We start from the raw sequence: 14813 nt of genomic DNA, 5'->3' as shown, positions 1-14813 counted from the left end.
AAGGGTCACTATATTTTTCAAGCCTGTCTCAAAACAATAGCACGGTGCCCATAAGTCAGCTGAAAGAGCTTTTGGTGATTGTAATCATTCCTCCTCATACTGGCCTTTAAGGGTTCTCCTGTTTTCAATGTAAGTGACAGGGAACAAAATCCACTGTCCTCATTCTGTGCAAAAATAGATTATGTGAGGCTAATATGAACATGAGGAGGATCATTTTAATGTACGTACAGACATACAGCAGACACGTGAGTACTATATAACAACTGATTTGGTCAGTTTGGATTATTTAGATTATGAATTCACAAGTTATTTAATTGCATTTTTCAAGACTTGTGTTGTTTTTTAGAATTAGCAATCGATAATTATCTACTTATTAACTGTAAAATACTTATATTTATAGTACTTTAGGCCTCACTGGCTGTATCCTTCTGTTTAACAGCTGATTGAAACCTATATGCTTGTGCAGTGTTTTCACGTTTCTCTAATTTTAGCACTAACGAGGCTTCCTGCATTGCAGACAGGTTAAGGAAGAAAATTCCTTCTTCGAGCCTGCAGAAATAAAAGTCAGAACAGGAAGAGGGCACTGTTCTTCCTGCAGACACTGAGCCAAAACCATTAGGCGTTTCTGGCAGGTGGTGGAGGGTGTGGATGTCTGATGGACAAACAAATTCCAACACGTTTGTCCTGTTTTGTAAAGGAAAAGAGGAAACGATTGTCAGCAGAGTTCTTTGCAATTAGGCACCAGTACATAAGAAATTAAGTCACTACCACACACAAGCCTGTCCACACAAGGAAACATCAACACACAGTCTCATATTCCCACTCTGCCTTTAATAAGGTCCATGCACTACTGGTTATGGGGTTGAGGGGTGGGGAATTACTGGAATCAGTTCTTTCATATAATCTGAAAGCATATTAGCATATTTCGTTTTAATTGTTTTGAGATTATGACTGGTTTGTGTGCCTGGTTGATTGTCTAGCTGACTGAGAACTGAGTATTAATGAGTCTATGTCATTATGAATTAGCACATGAGCATCTTGAGGTGTAATGAAGGAGTTTGTATTTAAGCATTTGCATAAACCTAATCTGTGAAACTGGTAAATTTCTAATGATAATTTAGGGAAATTAATCTCTTGGTAGCTGATTAAAACAGAAAATGATGATATTTTAGCACATTATGGAGTCAGCCCCCAGTTTTATTCTACCTGAAACTTTTCCTCACAGCATCAAGCAGCTGAAGTGTCCTGAGAAGGAAATGACCGAGGGGGGAACTTTTCTGGACAGGGACGCAGTCATTTCATGCTCGCACCTGCGGCGCCGCTCACCTGTCTGAAAGGTGTTGAACTTTGACCTCCACGGAGATATTGGCACCATGGACGTGTACTTGGCCTGATCAGTAAATTCCACTCTGTATTTTTCAAGATGCATTGTGTCGTCAATCTGGATAGTGAAATCTTACTGAACCGGTTAAAATAGGATGTCAACAAGTGACGCAGGAGAGTTGGAGCTCAGAGTTGTAGGAGGAGAGACAGCTACGCCTCTGTTCTGGACAGCAGGAGCAGCACGGACTACAACCGCTAGGTACGTTCAAATGTCTTTAAATGTGTATTTTAACAGCAAGTTTGTTATTTGTTGTCCTTCTTATCGGCGTGTTTGATGTTGCTGCGCACTTTCTGTGTCCCTGTTTGGAGACGTTTTAGCGGCGGTGCGACCTGTTGTGTGGAACGCGGAGACATTCGCCGAACGCGAAGCGTGACTGGAAACATTACGTCCCCCAACAGTCAAACGAAAACGTCTCACGATTCATGACCAGATTTGAATAGATTCGGCACTAAGCTTATTCAGTATTACCGTATTTGACTCTTGGTTCACTGCTCGACACTGCACACCATGCTGCGTTTGACAGCAGAAGGAGGCGGGAGTAACTTGTGAAGAGAGTCGATTTTTTACTCCGATGTGTTTTATATGTTAATTTGGATGAACGTATCTGTCGTGTTGATCAAAAGTAGCTGCTAACTTTTTATATAGAACCTGTGTTGCCCTTAGTCGTGGTTTACGCAAGTTGGCGGATTTTTGACTGAGGTTTGGTGTGACATGCTTTTCTTCTCGCTCATAAATCGTGACGTATACGGACTCGAGTTAACGTCCACATGTTGAATGTTGGAAAAATCTAAACACAGTCTCAACTTAGCTGTTTGGACTGATAGCTGTAGTACAATATATTAATTCTGATGTTTTTCTCCATCCATTACTATACCTGACATGCACATTTGGATGTGTTTTTGCATTTGTTACATAACTAACTCTGTAAACCAGATACTGCGCGCCAGCATCATCAGCCTGGTGGGTTCGAGTTCAGCCTCAGTGGCTTGATAGGCAAGCTCATACATGCACATCCAGGCCTGAAGTTTAACAAAGTTAACAGCATGGGTACAATGCAGCTGCCTGCGCATGTCTGGAGCTCTGCCTCTGTTAATTATCAACACATCCTCCTGATAATGCCCACTAAACCTATCTACTGTACACGCATCCATAGGCGGACGCTCTCCTGGAGGTCTGACAGACACTGAAGGTGTGACAGCAAACAGAACAAGTCTCACTTTGCCCTGGCAACCTTTTGTTACCACTCGTGAAGTCACTACAAAGCCATTAAGATCTCTTTGGATGAGTCTTAAAACGAAGTTTAGGGTGTAAATCATTTGCTGTAGTTGGAACATTGCATGCGTTTGTCAGTGCTGAGCACACACCCACACTTTGGTTCAGGCTGGAGCCTTGTGGTTATGTAAGTGTTTGCTGGCAGATACAACGGGCACACACCCACATTGAGGTTGACTTCAAGTGAAGCATACACCAACAAGCTTGTGTGAGATACACCGCACACAATGGAGCAGCCCAAAGAGGCTGTCAGAGATAACAATTAGTCACAAACTTGCAAAGTAGCAAAACAAACTGAGATGCTGTTCACGCAGGCCGGAGAATATGCATGTTACGCATCTGTATTGTTGACTAGAGGTTGCAGGTTGCTCATGTTTTGTCAACACAGAATTAGAGGTCAGTAATGCCAGAGTTTAATGTCAGGGATTTTCCTCTCAAAGAGGCATATTAACTTTAACCTTAAAACACACTGAATTCAATCCATGCTAAACAATGATGTCCTTTCACCCTAATATATTGGAAACAAGTAGGACTGCACCCAACAATTATTTTCTTTGTCAATTAATCTATCAGTTTTTTCTGTCAATTAGTTATGTCTATTAAACACTAGAAAATAGGGAAGAATGGCCCAGAGCCAAAAATGACCTTTTTAAATCCTTCGCTTGATTGACTCACTGTCTCAAACTCAAAGGCAACCATTGATTAACGATATAAAACCGAGAAAAACAGACTATGTTATTTTACCATATTAACTTCATTGATTTTTGTAAATATCTGCTTATTCTGAATTTGATGCAGCAACACAGCAAAGATATGGAATGCTCCACCTATTTGGAACGTTCCACAGGTAATCAGGTTGATTGGTAACAGGTGATAGTATCATGAAAGAGGCATTCAGGAAAGGCTCAGTCGTTCACAAGCAGGGATGGAGAGAGGTTCACCACTTTGTGAACACATGATTGTATGAAGAATATTACTACATGGGCTCAAGAACACTTCATCAAACTATCGTCAGTAAACACAGTTGATTCTCAAATGATTTCCTTCTGCTTTTATTTACGTTTTACACCGTGTCCAAACTTTTTTGGAGTCAGAGTCACAATAACCTGTAATCTTCCAGCTGTGGTAAGCTGGCTGCAAGTTGTGCAGGTGGAATTATGGAAAAACTGTGAAGCAAATTAGCAGATAAAGCTAGCTGAAAGTGAGGCTGCAGCCGATAAATATTTTCCATGTCACTTAGTCTGTTGATTCTTTTCAATAATATCAATAATCAATAAAAAGAATTATGTAAAAGGTAGTACGAATGCAAACCTCACCAAACCTTCTGGTACAAACACAAAAATAAGACCAAGCCTGCACAGGATCAGTGTGTGTCGTACGTATGCATTCACAGCTGCAGCCACAGAAATGCTGTTCAGGCTGAAACAAGTGCACGCTTAAGTTTTTTGTCAGTCAGCAGAGGAATAAAAGTCAACGATTTTGATAATCGATTTCATCATTTTTCATGCCAAAACACCAAACGTGTACAGTTGATTATTGTGAACTGTTGGTAGGACGACACAAGAACTGTGATGGGCTTTTTCACAATTTCTGACTTTTAACAGGCAGATTAATCACCAGAATGCACCGCTACATTCCCGCCTTAACATCAAACCGTTCCTGAAATGCCCTCACACCTAATGAAGGGATAAAATTAAGGTGTACGTGAGCCCATTTAAAAAGGCTGCAAAACCTTCTGAACCATGGACTGCTTCATTAATGTCTCAGCACCGCTGTCGCTTCCTTCAAATGACGTAGACTGTTACATAAACTGCATGGCTTATGTCTGTGGTAATGCTGTTTAGACGACTGCCCCTCATGCTCCACCATCACAGACATCACTTGTAGCTTTATAAGCACTGAAAATGCTGCGATGTGTTATGATTTCTTCTGTTGCCTCCGGGAGAGGAAGGATTACAAACACATATCCACATGGAAGGCTTTGGCACTGAAGTATCTGTTGAAGAGCATGAAGTTCTCCTTCCCTCTCTCTCTCCCTCCCTCCTCCTATTTCTCTGTTTCTCTCTCGTGTCATGTCATGTCAGACCTTTATAATAGTCTAAGAGAGATTAAGCTCTAATGAGGCCATTGAGTCACCCCTGAAGGCAAGGTGGATAGGGAGAGGTGGAGATGATCCATGTTCTGAAAAAAGGTCAAGAAAGAGAAATCAAAACACTTTGTGATCACACAGAACACTGCAGGTTACATAAAGACTCTGGATCCTCAGTAGCGAATTCCATCCAGTTAGAAACAGCTGACCTGGATTAAAAAGAGAGACGGGGACACTGAAATGTCCCGTTATGGATTTGTTATATTTTACGATCAAAGGTCGCAGCAGCGCGTACATTCATCTGTGTTGTGGTGTCATCATCATGCTCAGCAGTTGGCACACTGGCGTGGGTTCAGTGCTGGTTCGCAGCAGTAAATGTGCATATGCATGCGTTCGTGACTGTGAGTGGGTGTGTGAGCTCCGTGCTCTAGTTGTAAAAGAAAGTGTGGAGTGAGCAGAGCCGAATTGTTGTGTAACCACTGCTTATCAGTCCAGAACGGTGGAACTGATAAGATGAGGGAGGCAAGGCTGCTTGATTTTAGTTTGATGAACCTTTAGCTCAGATTTAATTTTTATTACACTCTAATTAAATTCGATTACAGGAGAAATGGAGCAACAAAAACTCCAAACTCCAACTCAGACGTGATGCTTTTCTTCATCATGTGTGATAGTAAACTGGATGTCTTTGGGATTGGACTTGTGTTTGGACGACACAAGCTGTTGTGTCTTAAAGGTTTTTTTTGTGTGTGCGTGTATGTGTGTGTGTGTTTTAGAGAAGAGCGGGTTGAAACATCCGCTGAAAGGTTCAAGCAAGAGAACCATTGTGGTGATGAAACCCCAACTGGACAGCAGTGCCGCCCATCAGCCATCAGACAAGAAGAAACACACCAAGGTGACATGCACACCCTCATCAGACACATGACACATGAAGTCTATACACGTCAGTGGTTTATCCAGCCTTAATTATTTGACATTCCACAGCAGTGATCACAACGTAATCCCCTATTCTGAATCTGTTACAGCACTAATATTAAGAGCGGATAGGCTAAGACAGGAAGAGGCTGCTCGTTGTGGTGATTCAAAGGTCCAGACCCTGAAGCCCATTGACCGCAGATTCACCTCCCGCCTCGTCTTCAGACTCAAGAAGAATTTAGACCCCTGTCTACAAAGGTAAACAAGGAAAGGAGTCCATTTACTCTGCCACAAGTGTTAATAGAATTCAGTGCTGACCCTGAGCCATGGTTCAAGGAAGAACATTGATCCACTCTGCTCTTGAGACGGGTTTAGACAAGTACTTTAAACATTCATCAGGGATCTTTGGCCATACAGGCTCCTGCAGATTTGTTTGGTTGCGCATTCATGCAAACTGTCTCTATTCTTTTAACCTTCTTAAGATTTTTTAAGCTTTTTTGTCTGCTTATATATTTCAAAACAGGAAGGGAGTCATCTGGCATATGACAATATTTTATGTCAGTATCATGTTGATGTGATACATACTTGGGACATAATGTGTGATACTAAATCATTTAATTACACAGCAAGCAAGTTTCAATGCTAGGACCTGATATTTGTGTTGAATTTTCATAGTACGATCATCATAGTGCAGCAGAATGCAAGGTTTATCAGGTCTGGCAGTGTTTTCATCTGTCAGTCAAGTTTCTTTTTAATATCCAGTATTAAGTGTCTTTCCATTCATTTAAACTATCACAACAGTGTGGTGTTTTCGTCTTCACTGGTGAGGTTTGAGGAACAGGTACATCTGGCATCAATCTCAGATGTCAAATCACAAGTCCTCTCTAACATTTAGTCAAACAGTAACTGAACCACTGAACCCTATCTGCCTGCTTTAGTCAGTGACACACTGTTCAGAAAAGTCAGCTCCTTGTATAAACAAGGAACTGCACCTAACTGTGTGACCCATAAGAGTAAGTTGGACTTGTGTGTATTAGTCATTTTAGGTTGTTTAGTTTTAAGTTAGAATTGTTGCCTTGGTTTATGAGGACATAACTGTTTTTGATATTGCATGTGGTGGAGATCGTTTGTATGAGTATCTGCTGCATGTTTTCCTTAAGCATATTTGCATGCTTATGCGTGATGCCACGTGTGCCAGAGATTGCAGCCCTGTTAAGAGGTCATTGATTGAACAAGCTTTAGTGGTTCAAGAAAGAACACACCCCTTAACTGTCTGCTAGCCACCTGCAATCTTTCCATGCCATCCAGCATGACCCTATATAGACATGTTGTACTGAGTGTGTGATCTTGTGTGCGTGCTGTACACATAGCTTGATAATAGCTTGTAAGTGCTGTCATAATTTCTCATGAGGTGTGACTTTAGTGCACATGTGACAGTGGGAAAACTGTTTAGTGAAGAGAGAGGGACAGAGGAGAGGAATGCCGACCATCCTGTTGATCAGCATTGCTGTGGCAAATGTTAGACATCTGATCCCTCAAATACTTCACTCTGCACAAAAACATGACAGCAGAGCACAGGAAGACGGGTGTCCATGTAATGATTTTTTTTTTTAAGCAGAAATGATTGTTTAAATTTAAAGCTGAGATATTTTAATAGCTCTTACAGTTTATCATCTCAGCAATACAGTTATGAAACAGTTTATTTTCACACCCTGATTATCAGGCTCAGAGCTTTCTTTGTTGTTTGCTTCTAATGCTCATGAAGCCTTGTCTGTCCCTTATCGCAACAGCAAACACTGGGCAATTCATTATTATATAATGTCCATTACATACCACTGCAAGTAAATTCACTGTGAAGACAGAACAGTACGATGAACACAAACGAAACTCACTTCATTATTAACTCCTTTGTCATATCCCTTACTGCCTTCATTGTTGCTGCACATAACACTTACAACAATAACAATAAACCTGTATCTGCAACCCTTTATTGTGAAACAAATATGGAGCTCCACAGCAACCATACAGTATCCATCATAATCAGAGACTGTCTCTGTCTTATTTTTGTTTTATTATGTTTTTTCATAGGTCATATGCAGGGTAAATGTAACACTTACTGCATACTGTACATTATGTCCAATTTACTGTGACAGCTCTAATCCTAACAAGTATTCCTAATTGGTTTATGTCTTCTCTCCCTCTCCTGTTCTACCAGTTCAACTGAAACACAGAGGGCTGAGACTGAGAACAGCAGATGTCAGGTAAGAATCAGCCACAGTCTTAATCATTAATATCATAATGTTTTAGGACTTGTGCTAGAATCATTAAAATGTGCAGTATATTCCCAACCAGTCTATACTTACAGTACTTAATTTAAGGTAACAAGTTAAAAGCCACTGAAGTCTTTGAAAACCACACGAAACAGCTGTCTATGAAAACATCACACCATAATAACTGGCATTGTTTACTCTTGAAAACATAGGAGATCGATTGTTATTTTAGAGTTTGAAGGAACAGGGTGTGTGAATGTGTCCTTGGAAATCTCTTGTGTCTTTCAGAACAACCTGTTTGTCAAGGCCTGAGTCTCTTAAATAGCTCCACCATGGGAACAGAAGCCGCAGCAAAGTGCTGGCTCCTGCGAACACTCAATTTGCAATTCAGATAGCAGGTCACTGCTACATACTTACTGTAAATGTCAGAAAGCATTTACTTTAGTGTGCAAGTAATTTGCATTGGTATGATACAATAAACTGAAGCTGACATATGAAAAGAGTTCATATATATTTGATCTGTGGTTACAAAGATATAGCATGGGATATTGGCTGTTCATATGAATTGTTGGATGGAAAAAAAAAATATTTAGAAATAGCAAAAAAATATTTTTAAGTATTAATTTGTAATTCAGATTCCAGATGGCTTGAAAATAGATTAGTATACAATATCTGGTCACTTGCAGTAATTCCTCTTCTCTTGACAGGTTCATGGACTAACATCGCCATCAGACACCTTTATAAACGTAGCCAGTGACTGTACATTATCTGAAAGGATATCAGCAAAGAAGAAAGAAGAGCTTGCCACAGCTGTTTGCAATGAACTGGAGATTACCAGAGACTTAACTGCAAATCACAGTTTCTCAAATGGGGAGTTTGGACTACATGAGCGTAAAGGCGTGTGCATTCCATATGGGTCACAACCCAGGACTGACAATGGAGAAAATATAAAAGATCATACAAAGCTTGAGAGACACACTGATCTTGTGGAACTACCCAACTCTACTAGAACCATGCTGTCTTCCAGTGTGGTAACAGTTCTTGCCCCACACTGGAGTGGCCGACTAAGACGGACCAAAAGATTTGAGGGAACAGGCAATTTGGAAGCCCAGGGGGGTTTACAAGATGTAACAAACACTGCGGCAAACCATACACATGAACGCTTTCAGGAAACTGTGGACAGGTCTTTGACTCATGGATCACAAGCTCAATTAAGGGTGCCATTTCTGGTTACCAGGAGGAATACAGTTGGCTGTTCAACTAAGAGTGGTCTTGCAAGCTTGGACTATGAACCAGAGAGAAAAATGACTCAGACTGTCTCCTTGGACGTTAACTCTGGAAGGATGGACAATAGGCAAACAGATGCAGGTGCTTTAAGCACTGTAGCCACAACTCTATCTCCTGTGTCACCTCTCTCCCTTGACCCAAATGAACAAAGGAGAAATCTGCCAACTGGTCATCAAGGAGGACTGTCATCTTTAAGCTCAAAGCCAACAACAAGCAGTCTTCTTCTGTCTTTGAGAAGAGTCAACTCCAATGGCAGGAACTCTAATGCAGCCTCAACCCTCTCTGAGATCAAACCTTTGCCTTTGTGCAACTCACCAAGTGACCGAGATGGAAAGTTATTCCCAACACACCTTTCTCAAACGTTAGACAATAGTAATGTGCAAGAGAGGTCAAAGCCCCTAGTCTCTCAATTGACCATTTCCCATAGGACAACTGAAACTGGGCCTATCCTTTCCCCATCGTCCTCCAATCACAAAGAAAGGACCATGTTTGAAACAAGGTTCATTTCAGCTTCACCCACAGACAGAGAAGCAGAAGACGCACACTCTACCCAACAACCTCAAGCAACAAATAGGACCCAGTCCAGTCTTTCATGTTCCAAACAGGCATTTCTAAGTAGAGGACAATCAGAGAGGCAACTGAACTGCAGGGGTTCAGACAAAGGTACAAACTTATTCTCAAAAACCTCTGTCTGTTCACCCAGGCATTCCCCATATGACCACTCTGCACTCCCAAAAACTCATTCCTTCCCTAGAAGGACCACCCTGACATCCACTTCCTGGTGGAAACAAGTTACCCAGGAAGGTGGTTCCCCTCTAATGGGCAATGATACAATGAACATCAGAGACAAGCCAAACATACCCTTAGTTCCACGGTATAATGGTAAAAGTGACTTGGCCTCTTCAAGTCTGAATGACAGCAAAAGATTTAGTAATCAAATCCTCAATAACAAAGAAAATGGTAATATCTCAGAGTCAGTTCACAAAGGTAACATGAACATTGTTATGAAGACACAGGGAGTAAGTCAAAATTTCAAACAAAGAAATGCTGAGGATTCACCTGACCAAGAATCAGACAGCCTTGGCAAACCACAATATGGCTTCAATTTAAAAGTCACAGAACCACCAAAACCTCACAGCTTGCCTGATGCGTTCTCTGGTTCTAAAATTAGCAGGGCTACAATGGAAACAGCGCTGAGTCACCCTAAAGATCTCACCAAACATGATGTAAGTAATGATTTGTTTACAGCAAATGCAACTGAATTACCACCTACTTTGCTAAATCCCAGGAGCTCAGATACACCCACTGAGAGCAGCAGCAAATACAGTAACAATCATCGTACATCCAAAACCAACAGCACCACCGAATCCCCTCACAACAAGGACTCTCAAAAGTTTACCAAACCATCTGTTTCGCTTATTACCACCAACACTCTCAATAGTCAGGCCTTTAAAACTGCCTCTGGTCTCCCCCTAACCCCAAACTCTAAAACTAGTTCCTCCTTTCACTCTCATCCATTTGCTTCACAGACCAATATCCATGCTTCATCATACACAGGCTCTTCTTCCCAAATAGCCAAATTCACCAACACAGCCAACATCACACCTATGGGCTTTGAAAGAAGCTACGCTTCCATTCCCAAGCCTTTCCACCCTAAAACTGTGTCCAACCTGATTCCCACAGTCAGTACTTTCTCTAAAACAAACTACAGTTCTGTATCCACTACTCCCACCATCTCTTCATCTACCACTGGCAGCCATCCTGCAGTCACAACTGCCCCCAGCCCATCCCTACTTACTCCTCCTGTCACTCCTGTCCTTGCATCTTCTCCCGCCACTATCACTGTTTCTTCTCTCTTAACCCCCCCTGCCACGCCTGTTATTACCAGCCCCAACTGCTCAGACACTTCCAACCCTAAGGAAGGGAAAATATTATCAAGTAACCAAGAAAGAGACGTAAAGAAACTACACCCCAACATAGAGGGAAAGAGAGTGAGACGAGTAACATGGGAGGATTCGGTGGATCTGCAGCATTCTGAGCCCATCACAGTTGAGATGTCAGAGCCATCTCAAGTTCCAACAAGGTCTCCATCTCCCTCCAGGTCTCCACAAAGCATTAATGCTCCATCCATCTTTTCCTTTCAAAGATCAAGCAGTCCAACCACAAATACATCTCTTTCATCCCCCATCACTATGACCTCCAGTATACAGGTGGTGAAAGGAGGAAAGTATCGATCCTTATCATCTGACTCTGCTGATTTAGTATCCAGAGAGCAAGAGAGATCTAAGCAAAGACCTAGTGACACTGTGATCTCTGACCAGAGAAGACAGACCTTAACCACACCCAGACAGGAGAGGACACTATCAGTGGAGTCTGGCACAGTTCAGCGCCATTCTTTTGCTCCTCCCTCCCTCCCTTCTGAATTTCCAAGTGGTTATAAGCTTCGATATAGCTCCACACCTTACTCCACTCTCATGTCTACCAGGTCAACACAGGGAGAAACTAAGACCATAACACCCAGATCACCCCTCTTCCAACAGCCCTCACAGTCAAATTTTACCCCACATCTTTGTGTACGTGCTGGCCCAGGAGCAGTCATGACCTTAACATCATCCAAACCTCCACTGTCACCAGTCAGCCTACCACAGCCCCCATCTTTGCCTTTCCAAAAAAATACCGTCATCCAAGAAAGTTCAAAGTGTGGGGTTTCAGAAACTGATAAACTCAAGAATAACAATGGCAAGAACAACAGCCAAGACCGCCAGAAGAGCCGGGTATTACTTGTCAATAACAGAGTTCATGTCAACTCACAGTCCTTGCAGAGTGATGAGACACACAGCTCTTCCTCAACATTTGTAACTGAGACATTGGTTTACAGCGTTAAATCTAATGCAAGTACAGCTCCAGCTGCCCCAAAAAACACCACACCTAAACCTCCGCAACCAGTTTCTGTGGAAACCAAGTTAAATCAGCAGTCACACACAATGGAGAGGAAGAAAGCTGCAGGTGAACCATGTAGTCATTCAGATCAGAGCTCCAGTGGTAGCAGCTCAACAGAGAGTCAGCCCCCTGATGATGAAGGCTCTAACAGAAGAATGAATGTACTGGGTAAAAGCAAATTTCTTTCAGTGGAGAGCAACAATGAAAAAAGCCCAAAGAGAAGCCGGTTTGCACTGAAGAAAAGTGTCAGCACACCAAACTCCAGTTTATCAAGGTCAGACTCAGACAAGGCCAACAAGACTAATAACAAAATGGACCAGGTCCTTAACAAACTGAGACAAACATTCAGCACTAGACGGTCTGATGATGATATGTTGTTTCCATGGAAGTGGAAGCGAGCCTCCCAAACACCTTCTGTTAGTGGATCAAGTGACATCAGCAATGTCGGTGATATCACTGTTGAGAGTACCAAAACTGTAGAGAGGCAAGAGCAGGAGAAAAGGGGGGTGCTGAAGGATAATGAAAAGGGAACCGAGCTTACGAATAGATGGACACAAAACAGATACACTCTCACACCACCCTCTGCTTCTGGGTGCACAGTGGCAGGAGATAACTTTTACATTTGGTCAGACAAATCAACTCCAGAAACGGACCAAGATGAGCAAAATGCTGGTGCAGAGCACATGTCTGAAAGTAAAAGCCAACCTCGTTTGACAATTCACAGCCCAACAATGCACCAGTTTGACTTTTACAAAGACAACAGGACAAATTATAAATCAACAAACCAGTTCCACTCTTGTAGAGATCCCAGTCCTGGGAGGAGCCCTAACCCCTCTACAGCTTGTCCTACTCAGTTTGGAAAGTCCTCATCCAGCCCTAGGAGCCCCTTCTCCCCTTTCTCCTCTCTTTCTCCTCTCTCCTCATTTCCCTCACCTGATGTTACAGATGACAGTGTCTTCTACAGCCCAAAACTGCAACGTCGCAGAGAATCCTCCTCACCGTGTGAGCCAGGAGAGGGAATCAGCCTGGGGGGATCAAGAAGAAGCCGGGCATCCACTGGTCCTCCTAGTGCAAGTCCAGAACAGGACAAGGAATGCTTGGCATCCTCTTATGCAGACTTAAAGTATGGCATTGAGCCTGGGAGGTCATTTTCTGTGAGTTCGGTGCTATCCAGTCGACCCTCAGGGCCTGGTCGCATCTCCACAGGATCCAGATTCATGAGTGTGGGTGACCTCTCTGCATCTGCCTTGACTTGTGGCAGTACTGGCAAGGACTTGGATCACTGGTCAGTTACTTCTGATTGGACCGCAGATTATGATTGCCTGTCCAGTAAGGACTGTCGAATGTCATTTTTCCCCAGTGACCCTGGTAAAATGAAATCAAGATCTCTTCCTCGATCACTGACCAGGCGGTTGGCAAATTGGAGCTCCGGAGTCCCTGCTTCTCCACCTGTAAATACCACAGCCTCAAAGCCAGCCAAGCATTGGAGCCCAAACATGAACATTTGTCACTTTGCATGGGATACAGAGGGTCCTCCAACCCCTCCTCCAACACCACCTCTCTCACCAGTGTCCAGACGCATGTCCAAGCCTCCCAGTCTTTCCTCCCCTACCTGTCCCAGCTCACCAGGAGCACCACAGCAGGTGGACAGCCAGTCTTCCAGAAGGCATTTGCCATCCAGAGGTTATGTGTCCAGCCTTAGCACCTTTGAGGAGTCTACAGACAGCAGCTCAGACACAACAACAGATGATGAATATTACTTAGAAACAGGTGAGGACGAAGAAAAAGAGACAGAATTGTGAAAGCAAAATAATCGCTTTAAATCCTCCCTGCTGTCAACTCTCTGTGATCCTGGACTTCATTATCTAGAAAAAGGGAGAGAGACATGAGAAAGAAAAATCCATTAAAAGAAAGGTGGGCTAAAATCTATTATATAAAGTGACCTTTGCCTGAATCCTGTCTTTTGTTTACTCTCTCATTGTCACAAAGGAGACATGAGTTCAAAAGGGACAGTTGGCCGCCTGTATGACTTGCTTTTCGAAGTGGTGGTTGTTGCCATGTCAGAAAGACATTAAATAAGCAGGCAGGACATTATCAGCAAAATTGTAAAGATTTATATATGTACAGTGCACTATATATGACTGCACATCTGCAGTCAAGGGATATCAAACATTGTTTAGCAGTTGTTTAACATCTATAGTTAGGGCAGTTGCATGGCATGAGTGAGGAAATGTACATCTGTTAATTTGTTTTAACAATCAAACTACAGTGTAAGGTTAGGATTCTCACATAAGGCTCATTTTTAGATTTGCATTTCATCCTCTACTTGAAGGCAATGTGGATAAATATGGAAACATGATATTTCATCAGTTTTCTTCTGTGTTTTGAAGATTGAAATGAATTGTGGTTAATGTTGTAAGCATATATCGATACAATTTATTTTCTTTGCAGCATTTTTGAAAATAGGCTTCGGGTTAGTGTTGAGTGTTGCTTTGAAAAATGTAAAGTTTTTTAAATTCTGGGATGAAATATAAAACTTTATGTTAGAATTAACATTGTTATCAAACAGTGCTGTATACAGTGCTTGCTCTTATTTGCACAGTGACAATCTAAAGTCTTAATATATCTGTTTTATAAATAAATGTAGTATTTCCTTAAA

General features: G+C 42.2%; 1 protein-coding gene across 1 annotated transcript; it reads left to right on the top strand.

The window, feature by feature from the left end:
* Positions 1–1503: 1503 nt before the first annotated feature.
* Positions 1504–14813, top strand: LOC143340001 (uncharacterized). The gene is made up of 5 exons (XM_076761577.1): positions 1504–1582; positions 5519–5637; positions 5768–5915; positions 7873–7918; positions 8635–14813. Exon 5 carries the CDS (start codon positions 8941–8943, stop codon positions 13954–13956), a length of 5016 nt encoding a protein of 1671 aa, XP_076617692.1. The 5' UTR covers positions 1504–1582; positions 5519–5637; positions 5768–5915; positions 7873–7918; positions 8635–8940; the 3' UTR covers positions 13957–14813.

The sequence above is a fragment of the Chaetodon auriga genome, chromosome 21 (genome assembly GCF_051107435.1).
Source record: "Chaetodon auriga isolate fChaAug3 chromosome 21, fChaAug3.hap1, whole genome shotgun sequence".
NCBI lineage: Eukaryota > Metazoa > Chordata > Actinopteri > Chaetodontiformes > Chaetodontidae > Chaetodon > Chaetodon auriga.
The sequence above is the reverse complement of the archived record's forward strand: the minus strand, read 5'-3'. Positions and strand labels throughout refer to the sequence as shown.